The 23,248-nt window shown below is 39.3% G+C and overlaps 1 protein-coding gene across 1 annotated transcript in view; it reads right to left on the minus strand.

Moving 5' to 3' along the window:
• KCNK10 (potassium two pore domain channel subfamily K member 10) overlaps positions 1–18,140 on the minus strand; it is a 53,081-nt gene extending 34,941 nt beyond the window's left edge. Inside the window, 1 exon segment of the mRNA XM_088058068.1 lies at positions 18,089–18,140. Within this exon segment, the coding sequence (XP_087914194.1) occupies positions 18,089–18,140 (52 nt within the window).
• Between the last annotated feature and the right edge of the window lie 5,108 nt (positions 18,141–23,248).

Consider the following 23,248-nt stretch of genomic DNA (forward strand, 5'->3'; position numbering starts at 1 on the left):
GCTGCATTCACAGAATTCAACACAGAATTACATAGAGGCCATATGCACTTACACATTCACAAACTCAGCAACAGGCTTTAAATTTGAAACATGAGTTGATCAAAAATGAAACTGGACATTTAATCTCTCATTTTAGTGATGTCATTGAAAGAAGGAAACAAAATACTTTCAGCTGAAGTAAAAAGGTTTGTTGATGCTTGTCTAAAGGTACATACCAATATTTTTTTCCCAAAATCCTCATACAGGAGGATACAACAGGAAGTTTCTTTAAAGTAAAGAATTTATGCATTCTTCAGACATGTTCATAGTCAAACATCTGAACTGTCCCATGAAACCTTTTTTATGTTTACAATAATCTAGAAATTTAGTTAGAATTATAAAGTAATCTCATCATGCAGTCCAGTATTACTGAGAAAATTCATGAGCAAATAGTCTTCCCTACAGCTTTTAAAAGATCCTACATTGGGTTATTGGCACTTCTACATCCTTCCTGTAGCACTATTTAATAAGCCAGCATTCCTTCATAAACTAATATAGAAATACAATTTTTTTGTCAAGTGTATGAAGTTGCAGGACAGAGCTCTCATGCACCAAAGCTCAGAAATATCTGTGAGGTGTTAACAAAGTCCTCAACAGACCACTAAGAGTAGGTGGATTCACCTCCTTTAGAATGGATCATAAAGGACTGGGGGATGAAGAGACGTCACTGGCCATAATTGTTTTAAAGTCATTTATTTCTATTTAACTGGACAGGTTTTTTTCCTCCCCCAGTCCCTCTTTGAAATAGCCACATACTGAATTTAACATTAAAAGGCTTCCTGACTGAACAATATAGAAAGTCAGGGAAATGAGCAGCCCACCAATGGATAAAATATTAATCTTTCATTCCAAGGCTCTTGCTCATCTCCAAACAGAAGTTCCTGGGGGATATGGGTATCTAGTGTTTGCTTCCAGTCTCAGATCTTTCCCACAGACTCTTCAGGTTCTTTCAGGTAAGGGCTGCTGCAGTTAGGCTAGCAGGGCTGTGCCTGGAAGTCATAGCAAGTATAAGAGGTATATTAGAGAAATAGTGGAGACAATCCGTGTATTAAGCTATCACCTATATGAACGTCTCAAGAACATGTCACAAACAGAAAATGCATGCCTAACAAAAAATGCATGGTCTCACAGGAAGTAGGTGAAAGTAGTGAAACACTGAAGTTTCTGTCCATGTGTTACCAAAAATCATTACACCATCAAAATTTTGTGTTTTGAAGATATAGCAAATAATTTCCACTACCTAATTTACTTGTTATTCTACTCCCCCTCATCCCCCATTCATCTCTTTCTGTTGTGGTTTTTATCAGGTTTTGTAGAGAGCATCCATTTAACCAGCACAATCAATGCTGAATTTTTATAACTGGGCATTCAAAAAATCTGACACCGGTTTAGAAAGTCTGGCTTTTAGAACAAAAATCCCAGTAGACAATGGTCATGTTTGCCTTTGTGTATGTGCAGCATCTTTGCATGATGTGGGCTAATTAACAGGTGACATTACAGCTGTGATCAAGAAATGGGAGAAAAATCCTGCCTGCAGGCTATGATTACATATGGGGCAGAACACCAGCATCCCTGTGGCAATGGTTCTGGATTGAAGAATAAGAATAATAAGAATTGCTGTCTGGGGACCACAGGATTCATACAGTCATAGATCAAGAAAGCTGTTATCAGTGCTGACATGTTTTACACCAGTTTGGCCCTGGTCCTTCTGCCTATCCCCAAGGCACAGAAATTGAGCAGTGAAAGTCATCTCAAGCTTGCCACAAAAGGGGAATTTCACCCTACTGCTTCTACAGCATTTTGCTGAGAACTGCCACTGAAGTGAGAAGCATTACTATTGCATTTACTATTCCTGAAAGCAAAGCTTGACATATTGTTTGTTAGGAAAACACAGAGTGCCTCTGAGCATAGAGCTTTTCACTGCAGAAGCACCCCCTGGGTTAAATCTAACACTGTTTTCCCTGAAGAGGATTCTCTAATGCAGCATTAGTGCTGCTGACTTCAGCAACATCTCAGCCGTCTGCTGCAAATGCAGTCATCAGCACCAAGGCATTCCATGGAGTATGAGAGACAGGTAAAGGCAGAAAGGGCAATACACATTAAACAAAATAGATTGGATGTGCTGTTAGAAGAAAAGCCCTCCCAGCTGCCCCTTTCTCTGAGTGGTGAGAAAGGAGCAGTATGTTAGGTTACAAATCTGCATAAGGAATAAAGGCACTGTTTGCTTCCTATTACAGGGTAATGTTAGTGAAATAGAGTAAAAGTTCACAATACTGAGTTGTCTCTGTTGGTGGGGAGAGAAATGCCAGCAATATGTATCAGAGGGAATTATATCTGACCACTGTTTTGCCATCCCTGGCAGCAGCTTTGGAAAGTATGTCATACCAAAAGGGTTTTGCAATTTCTGCACCATTTGTCATATATTCCCATCTAGTGCTCAAAATAATGATTCTCAGTAAGCTTCCAAAAAAATCTACATAATTCTGCTGCATCAGTTATAATTGAAACATAGTAATTAATAGCTCTTGGAATACCCCAGCTATTTTATTAATCTGGAACACAGTTGTTAAGAGAAAACAAAAAGGCGCTGTTTTATAATGTTTTTCATTCTTTTTCATTAGAAAACTATAGTTTAGGCAAAAATAAAAAATCTTAAACAGCCTAAGTTGGAACATGGTAGAAATAAAGAAATCAGTGTGGTTTGAGTTAAGGTGTCTCTTTAGAAAGGGCTTTCCAAAGATGAGAGTCTTCACATAGTGGTTGAAATCATCAGAACTAAGGAGAACCTAAGCCTCTTTTCCCAAAGAGCTTCTTTAGTGTTAGACAAGAACTTGGTTAGGCAGTAATTACAATGAATTTTACCTTCCACTGAAGCTGAGCCCACCAGCGAAGCTGGTAGCACTTCTGTTTGAAAGCATACTTTAGAAAAGGAAAATATTGTGCAGACTTTGAAGAATGAGGAAAAAGTGTGAGAAAGAATCCTAAAAACACCAAGGTCAGTGAAGGAGAAAGAGGCACTCCAGGAGCTGTAGAAGATAGTCTCCTGCAGCCTGTGAGTTTTGGAAGAGATCATAATGAATTTAGTATTTCACTGGAGTTCATGGAGAGTATCACACCAGAGCAGATATTCACACTGCAGCACGTGAAGGATCCCAATCCAGGGCAGGTTGATATTTCCTGAAGTGCTGCTACCTGTGGAGAGACCATGCTGCTGGTTTATCCTGAAGGATGGCAGCCTATGGTATGGACTCATGCAGGAGCAAGGAAATTATTTAAGGAGAAAGGTGCAGTCTAGAGGAGCTAGACCCACCAAAAATCCCCACTCCCTATCCCCCCTGCACCATGTGAGGTGGGGAAAAAGAAGTCAGGAATGAAGCAATAAAGTTTCTAGGAAAAAGTAAAGCAGGTGAAGGTATTTTAACCTTCATCTTTATTTCTTACTACCCAAATCTATTTTAATTAGCTATAAAGCAAATACATTTTCCCCAAGTCAAGTCTCATTTGCCTGTGATGGCAATCTCTAACTGGTCGCCCTGGATTTATCTCAACCCACAAATTTTTCCAGTCTTATTTTCTCCCCCTCTCCTGTTGAGAAGGAGGAGTGAGTGTGGCTGGGTGGGAATTTGGTAGCCAGCCAAGGTCAACCCACTACAGAGAGTTTGCACTGGTGCAATAAAGATGAGGACACAACTCAGACTGTATTGTTCAGCAACACTTTTCCTCTGAGACTCACCAGTTACTTGCATATTGATTTGGTGAAAAAGTCATCAGCCCAAGAGCTAATATCAATGTATAGATCAGGATTTAAACTACAATGATGAACAGCAGTTAGCTACAGAAGCAGCAAACATCCTTCCAACAATAATGCATTTTTGTTACTCTCTACTTGAGCTGGGTCAATTTGGAACAAAAACATTTGTCTTGTTGTGTGGGTTTGATTTTTTTCACTTTTTATCACCTTTCATTCTAATTTTCCCTTCTCAAACATAAGTATTTTATTTCACTCACTTTCTACACACATTTAAGAAAAATGGATGCCAGCAGGATACATTTTAACATAAAGCTAAATGTCAAATTGATTAAATATTTCATGCTGGCAGGAAGTCCATGCATATGTAACCAATGAAGTATCAATACAACATGATGCCCCTGACAATTCTAAAATAGTATAAGAAAACCTCAATGTTCTTTTAGATGTTAAATGGCTTGAAATTGGGTGCTGGGTAAACTTGACAGGTTGGATTACTTATTAATCTAGGTGTAATCAATTTAACGAGTATGCAAAAGATTAAAAAGTCTATGTAATTATCATTCCCCTGAGCTATGCCATGTCCCTCTGCATTGTGAGGCTGTTGTAAAACTCTCTGCTATTCTATAATTTAGCAATTCTGAACCTACTGTCTCTACAGAGATAGAATAATGTATGTATCAGCAAATTTAATTTTAGTCAAGAAAGCATAGTGAGAGAGGAGGGTCTGAATACCATTTTCATGCCTATTCTATTTCTGAAAGACAGTTCCATTTCTAATTGTGAATGTTTTAAAGCACAGAAGAATGGCAGTTCAAGCATCTCACAGGAGCTTTCAAAGCAGGGAAAGGGAAAATTCACAATGGTGGCCTAGGAAATAAGAAGTCTGAAGGGCTAAAATCTAAGTGTCCTTAACCACATAAACCCCAGAAAATCTCACTATGCCAATAAGTTTGTTCCTAAATTAGTTTTTGTATGTGTCCTTATTAATAGTCAACACAGTCATCTTTCAACATCCCACATCAATTTCCATTGCAGCTTCCAAAGTATTTGCTTAATATAAACGAAAACGCTGTTTAGATTATATGTAAAATGTTAAGTGTAATCTCACATGTGAAAATAAGACACTGAGTAACTAAAAAGAGTGATGACTTTCCTAGATCTCTTAAGAATAGCACAGAAAATAACTGATTAATCTGTACCAAGAAGTAGGGGAATATATATTAGGAAAAAGACTATCTACAAGGAGAGCTAAGCATGGGAACAGCCTTCAATATATTGAAATGTCTTTTATTGAAAGTATCTAAGAACAGAGCATAAAATCACCTGCCAGAAATTGTCAGAGTTATCCATGTCCTGCATATCCCTGTGAATCCAAGAAGAAAAGCTACCAATGAAGGGTAGCAGAAAAAAAAACAGCCTAATGTTGTATTCAACATCCAAAATCTGTAAAATAGGAACTTATGAAATGTTAAAGGTATATTAAAAAAAAATCTAAAAATCATTCATCTTGACAATCTAGTCTCAACTCCTATCAGGAAAATGCTCTTGAAATCCTTTTCCTCCCCTTCAATGTAAGATAGTCAATCACACCTCAACATTTATTTTCTATCTGTTGTGCCAAATCTCATAGCATTTCACAAATAATAGATAAACCCCTGTGACACTGAAAAGAAACAACACTGTATGTGTTCATACTTTGCCTCATGTAAACACTGCCATAGAGAACTTAGCAAATTAATTTAATTCAAGAGTAATTTCAAAAGCTGATTAAACAAGGTTTTTGTCATGTGTATGAAGGAAGTACAATTTTTCATCAATGTATTAGCAAATTTTCAGCTTCTTTTGCTCTTTTCCACTATGTATTACAGAATGCCAGTCTATCTGTTAAAAAATTAATAGACAGCCATAAATCAGATTCTTTTGTTGGTTATAAAGAAAAAATATGATAACCACATATAAGCCACTCTAGATGCTTATTTACAAGAACTTCCAGATTCTGGGCCAGCCTCTCCTCAGTCAGAACGGTAGTCTGAGCGTACTCATGAACTTAAAATGGACTGTCCAAGAGTTACTCTCTTGCAAACACAGCCTTAGAGCTCCTGCTACTGAGGCTATGCAAATGTCAGGGAAACAACAGGAAGCCCAAGGCTGGCTTGAGCAGGTATCTGCCAGGACTTATCCACTGACATTAAAAAAATCTCTGCAAAAGTCATGGTCATGGGATGCTGGCATACTTTCCCCTCCCTCCTCCCTCTCCCAGGCACTGCGCTATTCTCATGCATACGTGACAGCTCACTGGTCAAAAGAATGGATGTGCTAAGGCAGGACATGAACTCCAGGAATAGCTGAAAGCATCAGGGTTTTTTTCTAGTTTGGCTTCAGGACAGCAGTCCTCAGGGAGGGTCCTAGCTAACACTGGCATTCTCATGAAGATGCACTGCTGCTGACACCATTTGTAGCACTACTTACAGAGCTGCCAAGTCCAGACGAATACTTGATAGAGGTTTGTCTTCTGCTGGAGTGAGATTGTACACTCACTGCTGGAGGGCAGTTTGGATTTTGTTTCCCTTGCTTTGCCTTCTCTCTCTCCCTGCCCTCCTCCAAATCCATCCATCTGCTCTTGTCCCTCACTTCTTTCCAATCATGCTGGCAGCATGAGAGGTAGCACACCCCTAACTCCCTGTTCAGTTCCTTTTCTCAGCACTACCCTTCCCAGAGACCCCAATATCTGAGCCCGTATTTATGTGTGACAGGGCTCATCAATGAACTTCAGGAGAATGAAAAATTGAGGAGAAGAGCACTACAGTGAGGAGCAGGAAGAACTGAGGGGAGATTAAAAGTGATTGACAGGGGCGAGTCCCAAATATGGAATCCTCCTGCTTCAAGATTGGTGACTGTGTTTGTTCCAACACACTCATTGGCAGCAGAGCTATCATCAGCTTTATGAGGCTATTTATAGAGAAACTGAATACAGAGAAACCCATGAAAAATTCTCACCTTTCTCTTCCTGAAATAAGGCTAAAACCAACAGATCATGCTAAAACCTGTTTCCCTAGCAATAGATTGGTAATTCTTGCTCCTGATAAAATTGAGAGTTCATGCAGGTCTCTGCTCCACCAAATCAGAAGCAAATGCTTTTGGCTTAAGATCTTGAGATGTAGAGATGAAAAAGAGTTCCTGTCAGAAGAACTGACCATACCATTTTCCTCATTAGATAACACATAGGAAAACTGATTTTTTGTCAGTATGGTACAGGCACCAAGGAATAAACATCTGCTCTCTGGTTCTCTGCAGATTTCACCCTTCAGTGAACAACAGACAGGTTGAACAGTGATGCTGCTATTTAGCCATAATCTTCTTTTTACAGACTAAACCAAAAATACTCATTACATCATTATGTGCTTTGTATGAAACAAGTTGTTTAGTTTTCCTCAATAGGAAGTGTCCCAGGATTCCACCAACATTTAGGAAGAGTCTGAATCTCCCACCACAGGTTTTCAGTGTGCTCCCCTTCTAAGCACTCACAGGATGATGTAGGGTCAGGCCTTATGCTGGGATCTTTCAAACACCCTATCTCACAGATTCAGAAAAGAAATTCAGCCAATGGTCTCATGGCCAGATCAGATAGTCCAGGAAACCTAAGTCTTGGAATTTAGCATAAGAAGGCCTGTGTACAAGGGGAAGGACATTCTTATTTAAAGAAACCTAGTGGCAAAACAATCAAGTGGAAGAGATAACAAAGCAAAGATGCATGCTGGCCTTCCTAGAAGGAAGCTATCTAGTCTACATTTGAAATATGATTGGCTGCCAGAGGTACAGCCTTACAGTGGAGTGAAGGAATTTTTTGGTCATTTCAGTCATGAGAAGGGGACTTTAGCAGCACTGCTGACTGGACATCAGGCCAGTGGTGTCTCCCCCAGTCTGACTACTGATTAGGTACTGATTAGGGTCTATAGAAAATACTTCAAGCAAATCTCATTAGTTATTTAACATTTCAATTAAGTGATACTTTCTCAAATTTTCTGTGCAACAGCAATGAAAGTGGATTTTTCCATGTGGCAATGGTCAGAAATCTTATAAGAAGTATATTGCTTGGGCTGTTTTTTAGTTCACTGAAGCTATACTATTTGCATAAGCTGAGGATCCAATCTATACAGTTGTCTTGAGTTCTTATACACATTAATACCCTCAGTTAAAGTGAATGAAAGTTTCCCAATATTTTAAAAACCTATTCTGGAGCAGGGTGAAGAATACATATAAGAGAGGTAGGACAAAATTAATATGTGCAGGAAAGGTTTTTCACTAGGAAGAGAAAGTTGCTGTTTGAAACACATTTATTCAACATAGGCATTTTTATACTCTTATTCTAAATTCTTTATAATATACACATTTTTATTTTACACTTCCAGTGTGTAAGTAATCAGAGACACCCGTGTCTCATTTCTCTGCTTGGCTGTAACTTGGAATATATCCCATTAATCTGTCAATACTGATGTGGTCAAACCAATCAGTGAAGCCTAGAGAGATTCTGCTGACCCTAAACCAGACGTTTGCTGAAAATTCTCCTGGCTCAAATAATCATATTTGACTATAGCTCCCTTAACCATAGCAGGTCCTTAGAAACTTAGAATTTCAGCTACCTACTTATATTTGGCTGTTTTATTTTCCAATTAAGTCACACTCAAATGGTGTCATTCAGTTGCACATCCTACTACTAAGTGAGAGGTGATGGGATAACCTAACTGGCCTTAAGCTGTGCCTCAGAAGAGCAGAAGTCTCCCTTAGGTCTATTATCACATATACCAGGCCTATACAAATATCTCAGCTATCTTAAATCCCCTTAAATGTCAGCAGATGCCTATTTTTAGAAAACTGAATCAACAAAAAATGTCTGGTAGCAATGAGAAATTCAGGTCACAAAGTTACATGTCAGTATATCATTGTAACCCTATAAACAAACTCTATTTCCTATGAAGACAAGTGAGGCTGTAGGACCATGAAGAGGTGACTGGGGTTGTTTCTGTAGTTCTCACAATTGCTGCTACTCCAGGCCTCTCTGCCCAATGCTTTCTTGTGCAATCCAAACTTAGCAATGTTAACATTTAAGTAATCAGTGATAGACCTGGATTAACCTAGAATAACATCTTTGAGATGTTCCTGTTGCTTCCTGCATTTCAGATGGGAGCTTCTGCAGTACCATTTCTTTCATAACTCTTTCATCAATGAAGTCTTTTTACACACAGTAGCTGGTGACTGATTTTTGTTTCTCTAAGATGAAAAGCTGAAATTTGAGAGGTTAAAAGCCATGGACAAGCTGTCAGTATGCATTTTCTGTTTTCAAATCGTGCTAATATTATTATATTACAGTATCAAGTAAGAAATAATCCAAACACCCTTCAACAACATATCACTGAATCCTCAAAAACTCAGTGGCACAAGTTTAAGGTGCCAAAATCCAAAATCCTCATCCAGTAAAGTCAGTGGCATGTTGTTTTTTCTTCCTAGGGAAGAAAAGATGAGTCAGTCCTGATGAGATATGAACATATGGCTCTAATAAACCTAGGTACTCAAAGCCTGGTGCTTAAAGAGCTGTGATGATCCTGTAGGACAGTGATACCATAATAACTTGTACTGCTTTCTAAGATTTTTTAGGGTGTTGTTTTTTGTCATCCATTTCTAATAAAACAGTCTATTATCTTCAGTGAAAAAGTATCACACAGTCATGCATAATACACAGACTACCAGAAAAAGAACTAAAGCAATTTAAAGATCTATTAAATGCATCCATTTGGGGAAAAAATAGAGGAACAAATGGAAGAAATATTGTGTGTTTCTCCAATGAAAGACTAGTCAAATAAACAGATCATCATCTATGACAGATACTTAATTCATGAGATAAAAATATTTTGTAATATGTCCATGAGATTATTTATCATGTGATTTAGTTTTGTTCACAGAGGAAGACCTTGATACATGCCTGAGGCACCAATAGAGAATACAAAGATATTTCAGGGATTTTTAAAATATGAACTATAATACATGCTTACTTCTAAAAGTCAGAAATAACATAATGTGCTTGATAACAGTGAATTCTAGTTGAAGGCAGCCAAACTCATCTTTATGTCCTTTTTTATTATGTCTCTTTATTTTCTTTTCACAGCATTTTCAGCCTTACCACAGATACACTCTGTTCATTCTGCAGTTTTTGCACTTCTGTCAGTAGATCTTACCTGGTCACACTTTGGACCCACTCTTTCATAATTCCTATTTCCTGAAGCAATTTATTATGTCTCTCTTTGTTAGGTCTTTATTTCTTTTCAAATGCCTTCTAAAATTTCAAATAGCAAACTCTCACAAAATGCAAAACCTAAGTATGTCTGGATTTCAAAAAAGAAATTGAACCACATCCAGATTTTGCAACTGATTACTACTCCTATTCAGGACTCCAGATCCTAAGTGCAACATGTTTCAAGTCCCTTCATATATGGTATATCTCACACCTCTCGTCACAATTCCAGCTTCCAGCAGGATGTTCCCTTTCCATTTTAAAATCAGAAAAATAAAATTAAGCCGGGCTTGTGCATTCTTTTCCACCTTTTTATTCCCTCATACAGGTTTTGATAACAGATTCTATCACCCTACTAGCTTTTATATCAATTTCTAACACCATGATATACCCACATTGAAATTTCTACCCTAACCTCAAAATTGTACCAATGTTCTCCTATGCTCATATTTTAGGACAACTGGATAATACATAGTAACACATGTACTTGAGACATTTTGCCAACAGTAAGATTTGTAATAGCATGAGAATTGTGTTAGCAATTAAAGAAAAAGATGAAATCTGAATTCTTAGTTTCAGTATTCCCAAACCAGGAAAACAGTCCCTAAATTCTGTGATGTGATAAGAGATTAATAGTTCAATTTTGAAATAATAAAAGTAAACAAATGTATATTTTTGTTTAAATATTCTGTGTTGATATTTGAATGTGAGAAAAGCAGCCCAGAAAGTATGTTTTGAGAATAATAGTGATCCATGGACTAAAAAGGATCGGTACTACCACCCTGAAGTACAAGGGTGTAGCACATATGCTGTTCTCACTTGTTGTTTTATCTTATTCAGGTAAGCAGTGAGAACTGCATGGCACATCATTAATGAAAGTCAGCAGGTTCCTCTTAGAGCATGTTTCCCATTACATTATAGACAAATAACAGAAGTATTGAATCAAGGGTCTAAAAGTATCAAAGGGTTATGGCCTTAGCTAGGGGATGGAATTGCTAGAATTTAGCAAGGACTATAGAAGCAATGTAGAATAGTTAATTATTAACAGATAGAACTAGATGGAGCTAAGACTATATATCTTTTGCTTTGCTTTGTTGTGTCAGGATGGGGAGGATAAGGTACTGTAAAGATGAAGAAACCATAACTACACCTGAGCCCCAAAACCAGCCAGAACTAGGTTGGGGGGTTTGAATTGTGGCCAAGGGACCAGAAAGCCTGCCAATAAGACAAAGGTGAAAAGCTTGCCGTGAGGAAGACTGACTTCATCTTAGGAGACCACTGACCCATTTTGAAACTCACCGACTCATTTGGAGAAAGAAACTGCACAGATGTGAAAGGACTTTAAACTCATTTTAATAAGAAGCAGGGGTAGGCGGGGTTAGGTAATGCATATGTATAGATGCAATGAATAATTATATGAATATGTAAGTTTTTTAGATAAAAGAGGACAAGAGTCCCATGGATTTTGCACATGCCTGTGGGAGATTCCTCCTCGGTGTGCCCAGCGTTGTAATAAACATACTCTCTCTAAGTAGTTAGAGGAGGTTTTGTCTCAGTATATGTGTATCAGTATAACCAATGTCTCAGGAACTGAGATATAAGAAGCTCTGTTTGACAAAGGCCAGGTCCCAGGATGTTTCTAACCCCTACAGAAAACAAAGACCAGATATATTCCTATGAAAAAGGTACTTTAAAAGGTACTCTTTAGCCTTTTGCTAAATGTCACATAAAACTTCTATATAAAAACAGACAACTGTTCAGCATTCATATTGTCTGCTTCAGCCTTTATTACACTGAGGTTATTATAAAATAAAGGTTAGGCGCTTGCATCACACTGAGCTTTTTAATACCCTACCTTGAATACTAGTGTGTTGCTTATCCCTTTCTTATATCAGCCTCCTCATTTTCTCCTTCCCATTTCACTTGAGGTGTTTACCCTATTTAGAGCACAAAATCTAAGGCCTCTGTTTTGCCAGTAATTCCAGGCACTCCCTTACTCTTAGGTCAGTAAAGCCTGAGGCAACAGCACAGTTCTTTTAAAATGAAAAATTTCATTTTGCTCACACTGAAGTGAGTCCTAGCTCTGGATTAAATAAAGGGGGTAAGAATTAACCTGTATCGCCATCTATATGCACTCTTCTGTCTGAAGCTGATATAGTCCGCACACTAGCTACATAAATCCACATAAATGCCAAAAGCTGAACCAAAACCTTCCCAATTACAACTGGTATCATATATCTTCATCCCAAGAGCAAACTCCGTAATTTCAGGTGGCATCAGTTTTTTCAAGAGTTTCCCAAGGGACTTTTCTGTCCGAAAGCCATTAACAGATTACTCTTGTACACACACGGCAAAAAAGAGCATTGGTATTCTTCACTGAAATCATAATCCTGTCCTAACCTCTCACACTGATGACAATTCTATTGCTCTTCCTATCTTAGAATTACAGCTTCCTATTGCCTTTGATTTTTTTCATTCCCTTTTCCTCGCACTACAGACGACATCTTAATGATAGTCCACCTTCCATCTTTCTTACCTTGACTAGAGTGCAGTCTTCCTTCACTACTCTAAGAAAGCTGCTGTCAGGACTTTTGCTCTGCCACTTCCCTACTACTAATTCTACTACTTTTCTGAATCCTTCATTTTACTATTACCAGGGCATCTTAAAGACAACAATAACAAAACTAATAGTCATCTGCAGTCTTTCTTTCTCTCCTAAATCAATTGTATCTATCTCTTACCACACTGGCATCCACAGTACTCATCTGTCTTCTCCGCAGGCTCCACATCGCCTTTAGTAAAGTTCTGATTTTTTCATTCTCTTCTATTTGTTTTACAAACTCTTCATATTTTACACCTTACTGTATTTGGCACTATTGTGCCTACACCATGCACTTCCAGAAGTGTCCTCTTGTTTGTCCAATTTATATCCTCCTTCAGATATCTCATTTAAACTCCCTGCAGTGTTCTACAATCCATACTTAACAGGCACAGCAGAGTCCCAGTCTATCAGACGGGTGTGTAAGTAGCCAATATGACTTTTTGACAGAATTAGCACAGGGTCAGTAGCCTCTGACCATGGATCATTGGCAGGGATCAGACCTACTTTTTCACATATTACAGCTTCCCAGAACAGTCTTCATCTACTGAGCTAGTAACAACGAACTTGATAGTGCAGAAAGATATTGTCTAACTCACAGCTGCATTCCACTCCTTTTTACATATCTTCTTGGAAACAGAGGACAGAAATTAACACCTTTATTCTACTCATCTATGCCTTTCTAATCAAGTTTACCTTGTGCATTGGTCTCTTCAAACAAAAGAATAGAAAAAGCAGGTACTGCAGCAGTTAGTAACACTTCACCAACAGCATCAATTTAATTTGTACTGAGAACTGATGTTGAAGATTTTTCAAACATCAAGGGATGGTCCAATCCTGACATCTGTATGAAGGCATTTGAGACTCAGTTCATTGTCCCACACACATGTATCCAGTGCTGCTTGAGGTGTCTCAGGTGAAGTGAGAAATCCCAAAGCTGGTGACAGAGGATCTATGGAAGATTTGAGCCTCTCTGAAGCAGCAGCTGGGCAATATCTAAGGTGTTTAGATACTTCTAATGGGAAACTCAATTGTCTGTAAAGAAGCTTAAGTGATACTAGTTTCCTCTAGTTGCAAAGTGCAGAGACAACCTTATTTCTTAATTGACGTGATCTGTGAATGATGACAGGCTGTTTTGCTCCCTCCTAATTGTTTTAGCATTTAATTGCAATGCATAAGCTCTTCTTTCAATAGCAGATTTTAGATTGCTCTAAACAAGTTAATTATATTTCACAACACCCTTGTGCATTAGGGAAGTATTAATATTCCTGTTTTCCAGTCTAGAAAAAGGGAAGACATGACAGGGTAAGTGGCTTCCCAAAGGTTAAACAGTAAGTCAGTAGCAATATTTGAAGGGGAACTCCAGACTTTCAACCACAGTTTGAATTTCCCACAGACCATTAACTCCCATGCTAATTGTAAAGATGGTAATAAATACATGATTTTAGAGTTCCAAACTGCAAACAGTGCATTTGTGAAAGAATGCAGGAACTTGAATGAAAACTTCAAAGTTCCAAAACTTTAGTGTTGACATAAACATTGAGCTGGATATCCGAAAGGCTCTGACAATCCATATCACTGCAGTAACAGCAGAAACTGCAGGCACACAGGTAAAAAGAAGACTGAATTCCATTTACTCCCTGCTAAGAACATCACAAAGACATCCTTCCCTTGAAAAAGGCATCTCACCCTCACTATAAAACACAGTCACACTTGGGGATAATTTCTAAGCATATGTGAAACTGTCTCATCTATCTTTCTTATTTTTTTCCTACAAAAAAAAAAATCAATTTTAAGCAGATAATTTTTAGGAAAAAAATAATATTGCTGTAACATCCAGAACCTAAAACTCTGTTTTAGGTACTATATAAAAATATATGTGCAAAGACATTATGAGCCAATTCAAGCACAGAAAACAGGTGGGTATAACAAACATCAGGAGGACTGCAAGGAGGGAGAGATATGAACAATTATAAGAATTAAAGTCTTCATATGCTGCTAAAAATCCAATCTTATATTCTGGAAAGTATAGATGAGAGGTTGTAAGAAGTATGAAACTGAAAATCTGGTCTTTCACTAATTTCAGTTATTACTGCTTTACTTAAATTGCACCAAATGTGAGAAGTGACAATAAAGAGATTGGCAGATCAAATGTTTTCTGATTGAGTACATACATACTGATTTCACCAGTAACACAAAACAGCAAGCTTGTTTTAATAAAATGTAAGGCCAAGTACTGTGATATACTTTACTATTACTCAACATGTACAGTACTCCCTAAAAATATTCTTGAAGTATCTGCTTGGGGTTTTTTTAGTAATTTCTTACCCTATTCATTCATTGAATATAAATTGCATGGGTTTTAATCAATATATATCAAATGCTAGGGTATATTTCACATTGGATTGTTAAGGCCAAGTCCCAATGACTTTTGTGACTGAGTTTGATCTGTTTGTTGAGGAGTTCACATAGTTTGATTGCCTGATGTAGTATGGGGACTTCACCATAGAAATCTGTACCCTATACACTTCCAGATTTATTAAATATTTGGTTTATCTAGAAGACACACTCAGCATTTACTTGTAACAACACAGAGATACACTTTATGCCCAAGACACATGAAGATAATACATGATAATATCACAGTTTCATCTCCAAGCCCTGATTGTACCAGTTTAATGGCTAAGAAACCAGTCTCCCATTACCTGACAGTCCATTCTTCATGTCAATTCTATTATTTCAAACATCTTCTCTCCACAAAGTCTTTCTATATTGATCTTTGCTGATGCTAACTGAGAATTCCAGTTCTATGCCAGTTGAAAGTTACCAGCAGCCCCTAATCTATCTGCCTATGTAAATATTTAGAGTTTAGTCAGCTTTATGGAGTTGAGCATTAATTCATTTCAATGACTATCATTTTGACCTGGGTTCAAAGCAGCAATATCATCAAAACCAAGCCAGCCATATCTACACAAAAAGGTTCCCAGCCTTTAGAAATGTGTATAATTTCTAGAAAATATTGCCTGGAATAATCAGGTCTAAACAGTCTTTGGAATGCCATAGCTCTCACTTACGTCCTTGGGCTGCTAGCTTGCTTGCCAGGAGCATCAGTTGATCTATTCCAAGTACTGTTAGCACAAGTTATCACAATTCTACTAGACAAAGCTATGGAAACTGCATGTTTTCTGGCTGACAACCAGAGCAGTGCATAATCATAAAATACACTCTGAAATGAGTCTGGTATTAGAGTGTGAATACTGACTGGACATGAACTGTGTGCTCTAAAATACTTAGAAGTCTGCATCCCTTCCCTTCAACTTTGTACATGATCTTTGCATCTGAGAAAAGCTACTTCAGCTCGTAACTCCAGAGATACCACATAGCATGCAAAACATGACATCATTCTTGTATGTGCAGAGAACAGACTACATATGTGATTGTAAAATTCATTTTAGATCTTTAGTTATTTCATGTAGATAATTGATAACATTTATATCTACATAAATATATTTTTGTTCCAAAAAAATAGAACTCTGATCTACCTTGTCTTCTACACACATAATTCTTCAGTGGGACTATGTGAGTACAGTGTCACTGCACTGTTCCTCTCTTGGTAAAAGGATTGGGACTTAGACAGCTTTTCCTTGCCAAATTGCCTTTTTTCCATTCCACCAAATTTTATCTGTTTTCTGAGTCTCTTGGAGAATTAGAAAATAACTCTTTTTTGCTTCCTCCTTGGCAATACATCAGCATCCTTTCTATCTGCCTAGCGAAGTCAATACACTGAGGGGAAATAACTGGTAGGATTCTGAAGTTTTTAGCAGGCATTCAGTTTGATAGAGAGGAAACCTGCTGGGCTTGGGGTCTTTTAACTGCTACAGTACTCTGTGGTTTTGTCACATCAGTAAATTGTGGCCAACCACCTGTTGAATCCACATGCTTTAAAGATGATTGCCAAGCAAAGGAGCTGCACACAGAATGTCATCCATACATCCTCCTGTGTGCCTTGTCAGAGGAAAGAAGGAAAGAGATTTTTGCATTAAAATACATTTTGAAATTCATGAAATGGATTTAAAGTAAGCTACAGCAAACACACATTTAGAAAAGCACCTGGATAGAGCAAGTTTTCACCACAAAGAATTTAGACCCTAGGATAAGGAATATACTGTTATTTAAATAATCATATCTCTGTTAGCACTACTATCCATGTGTTCATTGGGAAGATGAGGGCAGAGGAGGTTGATGTGTTGATTTCAGCCTTCACCTAATTAAAAATGTACTAAGGCTTAAACTAAACCTGAATTGTGTGTACAGCAGTTCTACTGTGTTCTTTCTATAACATGAGAAACTGTTTCCAATGTTTCATTTTGTAAATGTGAAGACATGGAGGATGACAGAAAAATTGACCACTAAAACCAATCCAAATTAAGAGGAATAATCAAAGCCCATGTTATCTCTTCATAACTCCTGCAAGCACTGCTGTACAGCTACTGGCTGCCAGCAGTTCTGCTGCAAACCTCAGCAATGGCTTCAAGTTGTTCTGCCCCTGTACCAATGCACAGAAATATGACACACCAGTGTACAAATTACCAATAGAGGTTTATCAGTCACTTCTGTAGGATGCAGATGAATCTCCTCCCTATGTCAGGCAAGGAGAGTATTTGATTATGTTTTATTTTTAAATACCACTTGGATCATCTTATTGAAAACCCCTGCACTGGTGTATATCATCTCATTCCACCATCACACAAGCACATTCCCTAAGACTGAGTCCAAATGTACCTATGTAGTTAATCAAACTATCCACTTGGGCTGATCAGTTGTTAATAGGACACAGTAAAGAGTGTAAAGGTCCCTTTGGGCTCCCTTATTTAATGTGTCATTTTATACCATCCAGACTAAAGGTCTGTCCACAATAAAGGTTGTATTGCTGCAGCATTCTACTCCTGCCAACAAACATGTGCCATCGAGGAGCCCTGAACAAGCACTCGCATTTGTGTCCACTCCTGTACCACCCATTTAGCAGAGACAATGATCACTAGAAACAACAAAGGAAGCACTGATAAAACAAACAATGCTGTGAGCCAGAGATCACTGCCATGCCAGCCAAGTTTGCCTTGAAAATACTCAAGAAAAAGGGAGAGAGGGAGGCAAGAGAGATATCAAATATAAAACTGAAAAACTTACACCTAGAAGAGGTTTTAGCCATGCAGCCACCCAACCCCATCTCTGAGTAGCATTTTCTAATGCACTGCTATAGGATTGAGCAAGAAAGACTGAGCTATGCTCATGGGAAGCAAACATCCAACGCCTCCTCCCATCTGGAGTCACATAGTCTCCCACGAGTCAATAGACACAAGGAATAATAATATTGTTATTACAGTAGTAATGATAGTAATAGAGAATCACCAACCTTGAGGATCCCAGTTCACCTGTTTTCTTGGAGTCTCAATTGGAAATTTCATTGCTTCCTTTTTGCAAAGGGAGTAAAAAGAATTAAATAAATTCCCAACCTTCCTGTCTCGATGCTGCAGTCAAACAAATTAATTTCAAATTATAGGGAGCCTGCGCTGTTTGACAGAGGGAAACTGGTGGTTGCCAAGGAAAGAAATACACAAATAAATCGAAGAAGGTGGGGAAGGGCGGGCAGGGGAGTGGAGTGGAGGGGTTTGCAGGCACCCCAGCACAGAGAGGGGTATAAGGGATAGACTGAGGACCGGAGACAATCTGTAGGAGCAGGAACGGAGCAGACTGAGGTAGGCAGCGGATCCAGGGTGCTGCTGGCTCCTGGGGAGGCTCCCGCAGCTGTTTCGCCCCGTCCACCTGCAGATGTCAGGGTGGCGGGTCCCCGCTGCAGCGCGGCCCCTCTGCTGCGCCCACCCGAGGGGAACCCGGGCTGGAGAGAACGCAGGCTTGCAAGGATCGGGGAGTCGTCCAGCCCCCCACACCCCCAGAGACACCTCCCACACGTGCACAAGCTCCCTAGCCTAAGCCATCCCCCAAAAATGAGCGCACCTCAGTTCAGCCCCGGGCACTAGAGGGGTAGCAAAAGTCAGCCGTGGGGCGTGAGCCGCAGCAGCATGGCTGGGGCGAGGCAGGGGCGAGGCTGGGGACCACCCCGGCTCAATGCAGCAGCAGCCTGGCTCGCCCAAGAGAGCCGGAGCAGGAAGAAGAGAAGGAGGAGGAGGGAGCCACCCTATAGCTTTGGAGGGAATTCACGGAGCCCCTCTCTGCACTGGCATAAAAAGGGGGTGGGGAGAGCCTGCGAGTCCCTTTGTAAGAGGCAGTGGCGGGGTGCCTAGGGAGGGGACAGGCTCCGGCTGGTACTCACGAGGTATCCTTCCCGGGAGGGGAATGCGGGCTTGTTTGGCGGAGTTTGCAGCCGGAGACACGCTCGACTAAGCTACTAGCAGCAGTAGCGGCGGCGGCGGCAGCACATGGCAGGAGTACGGCAGCATCCAGAGGCTCTGCAGCGCAGGGGGAGGGGAAGGGCAGGGGATCGTCCGAGCCCCTGCAGGCTCTGGGGAGCAGGACCGGGTACCCCGAAAGCCAGGGGACCCCTGCTCCCCCTTCTGTCCCCGATCCGCACCGTGGACAGGGACAGACACTTCGCGTCAAGGCAATGCCTGGCACCGCGGGGCTGTAAGATGTGGCCAAGCTGCAGGGAGGGGGCAGGAGGCTGGAGGCACCTCAAAGCTCCCTTAAGCTGTCAGGGGCCTTCGGGGAAACGGAGGACACTTGTGCAATTAGCAGGCACTTGCTTTTTTCCAGATCTGCATTCTCCCTTCTCTTCCTCGTTCTCCAGGCTTTCCCTCAAACCCAAAACAGGCTAGTAACACCAGAACGGTCTCCAGTTCCAGTTACAATACATGCCCCAGCTCCCCTCCCTTAGCCAGGAAAACAAAACCTCAGCCCCTCTGGGGGCCTGAAGAAAAACTGTGTGAGGTTAACCCTGTCCTGCCTATTCTCTTCCACAGTGGAAATCAACTCTTTGTGTGAAGGGGATCATCCACAGGGGATGGTTTAGTGGAGATATCCACAAATTCTCATATATCATGGTCAGAGATCCATATCAGAATCAATCCAGAGGTCCATAGACCTTCTGAATTTTCAGGAATGTGGTTGGGATCTAAACCTAGTGCCTATAATAATTTGTGCCTTGCATTTTCCCCTATACTTTTTTTCTCATCTGCCCTTTTTCTGTTTTTCTTTTCTATCTGTTGCTCAAATGTTAGCTAACCTCCTAAGAACAAACAGGAGACATCTACCCTTGTGAAGAAAAAAAACAACAAGAAACAAAACCCAAAGCAGCCCAAAATATGTGACTCTCCTCCGGAAACTCTTACTGTAAAGGTTGGCACACTCTTTTCACATCTACATTGTGAAACTAAATCCGTGCTTTTTCCCAGTCTTTGTTCAACCCTAAACAGGAAGAGGAAATCAGTACTGGGGAATCCACACTTTCATTTAGTGGCGTGCAAGGTCCTGTAAAGCAGCATGCAGTTTGAAGAAACTGAATGGAAGCAATGCAGCAAGTTTTCTCAGGGGAGGTGCTAGGAGTCTCTCCTTCCCCTAATCTGAGCACCCCTGTGGCTCTTGTTTTGTGCTGTACAGGAGGAGGAGGGAGAGGCTGCTCTAAGGGAGGACATGGTGAGAATGATAATGAGCCTGCTCAGTCAGACTTCAATTTGAGATGATTGCAGTGATGACATCAAGAGCACAAGGTATTTCCTTTGCAAGCAAACCATGATGCATTCTGAACACGTTTCGGGATTTCTGTTGACATTACTTCTGCAAACTGAGTGGGAACAAAAGTGAGGGTAGCCTTTGCTAACTGTGCGATGTAATCACTTGAATTATGGTTACAGTAACCTGAAAGGCTTCAGATGTGTTCTGAACCCTTAACAAGATCATTTATCAAATATGTATCAATAAAAAGCAATTCATGCATTTATACACACACATGCATAATATATATATGCATGTAAATAACTTTCCTTTAGCATGCAAAAGTTTCCAGCTTACTGGCATCTTCCTTTTACATTACCAGGGAAAACCTAACACACAAATATTACTCGACTGTGTCACCCTAACCCAAGCACTACCCTGTCCCTTTGCCATAACTATCAGCAGTTAACTGATAGTGTATTCTGCCACAGACACCTGTCCACTGAGAACTCACCTAAGATAATAAAACTGAAACAGTCCACTGATGCATTAAATTCCTGCTAAGACATGCAAGAAGTCTATAGTCTGGAGGTGAATTCTTCAGGTTCATTTCCAGAAATACATCCTGGCTGATACTGTCTAAAGAAGAGGAATTGTCATGAAAATGACATGATGGAGACATCTCATATTTGTTTGACTTACTGTAACACTAAATAGGTAACAATGACACAATACCATATTCATGTTTCTTGTACCCCTTTAATGTTCCCATATTCCCAAGAAATGTCTGTAATCTCTAGATACTTGCTCTACCTATATGACTGAAAAACCTTGTGGCAAATCAGTTGTGGTCTATCAGGTACATAAATACATGACATCATGTAATTGTTTTGCAATTTTTTTTAACAGTGTAATGATCATGAAAAACTTGCTCAATTATTTCAATGTCTCAAATATGCAATTTTATTGAGTGGGCCAATTTATTCCCAAAGTAACTCATTTAAAATCAATGAGGTTACTCCAGAGATAGATTTGGCATCTTTCACTGACAGCACAGCTGCTGCATAGAAACGTAACTATTATCTTATGCAAATAAAAGGCCTTTCACCCCTCAGTGATGTCATATTCTTATGACAGGGAGAACTGGTGCCTTGAAGCTATAGTGTTTCAAGCTGTTACTCTGTCAACTTTTATAAGCTAAGTGGATTCAGTAATGTTTAAAGTTTAAATGAAAGATCACCAAGAATAAGAATTTTCAGTATTTGACTGGTCTTCCTAAATTCATACTTCTCATTCAGGGTGTATTGTTCAGACTTAATGTCCTCAGAGCTGAAAAATCGGTGCCTTACAGGATAGGGCCTGTGACAGTCACAACACAATAGAAAAAAAGCTTTCTATTACAAGTTATCTCATTGAAAAAAACAAAAAAAATGCTAAGTGCCCTTTTACTATTAATTAATAATATGGCATGAGTGATTTAGAAGTGAATTTGATGTAATTCAAAGAAAGCCATAGAAAAAAAGATTCAAAAATGCCTACTTACCTCTCGTGAGCAGGAATGGAAAAACTATTTCATCCTTGATAGCAGATAGTAGATATCATCCGTAACTTGTATGCTCCCTTTCTTAGATGTTCTGAAGAAATGAGACAGTGCTAGGTGGAAGTCTAGACAGTCTTTGTGTCATCACTTAACAATGTATCATTTGTGTAGGTAACAATTCCGTTTATGGTTAACTATGTAGTTGTTTGAAATCTGGTATTTCTAATTGTGAAGATTATTCTTCAGTCAGTTTATTGCCACACGAGTGTTGTTATTTACTCTGAGATCAAGACAGCAACTCAAGTGAATTGCATCCTGTTCTTTATATTCTATTGATTCATTCTGCAGTAGTATTAATTTGGACATGATCCAGTGCAGAATTCTTCTATAACTTCTTTATTCTCCAGGAAGCTTTCTGTTAAGGAGAAGATTTAAAGCCTTCTCTTTAGGATAACCTGAAAACTTCTTGTTCAAATAGTTTTCAGAAGGCTTAGTGTTATTAGGAATCAGAGCGTTAACTAAGAATCAGGACTGCACAAGGAAAGACAACCTGTTGTTTTTATTGTCTTATATTGTGTGGAGTTTCTTATCACTTTCTAAATTATAGCCTGCAGTGCCATGTTTTCCTTATTTCATGGATTAATCTATCGAACAGAAAATTTACTGATTGGCAGAAATGGCTTTAGTGAAAACAGTGAATCTGCCTGAGGCAAGTACGCATCAGCAGAAAACTATGCTGGGATAGTACCACAGCCTATCTGCAGTTCCTTCAGCCAGTGACACTAAACAGAATACACTCTGATCCTGCCTCTCACATCCTAACACATCAGTCATCTAAGTGCCAGAAGAGGAAAGGGGATACCTGGCTCACAATCTGTAATCATCTTCACCATTCTTGGCTCTTCTCCGGTATCCATTCCTCATTAGCCAGACTCCAGCTTTCAGATACCTTTTGTATGAGTCCCTTTGTATGGCCAGCAGGGACTATAGTGTAGTTCCCTCACTTTTTTTGTTCTATTAGCAAAAGCACATGCACATTATTAGTGTATTAGTAGATTGTATTTTTTTTTGCCATGTAAGAAAATATTAACTAAAGCTGCAGAATGCTGAGCCTGTCTGAACCCATTTACATCTGTTTCACATTAGTTTAATTTGACTTCAGTTCAATTACTCCTGCATCATACTCATGAGAGAATTACAATCTGTCTCTCAGTTTTTCCATGATGTCCCTGAAGAATGCTCATAAGATCAAAGGCTGATATCTGACAAAAACAGCAAGCTTGATTTATAAAAACAAGACACCAAGTTCATTTTAAGCAGTACTATTCTCTTCCCTCATGTCATTTTTATAAGATTTCTTACTTG

This window comes from Pseudopodoces humilis, chromosome 7 (assembly GCF_049639895.1).
Source record: "Pseudopodoces humilis isolate 2021_Gansu_Grassland_sample_001 chromosome 7, ASM4963989v1, whole genome shotgun sequence".
Taxonomy (NCBI): Eukaryota; Metazoa; Chordata; class Aves; order Passeriformes; family Paridae; genus Pseudopodoces; species Pseudopodoces humilis.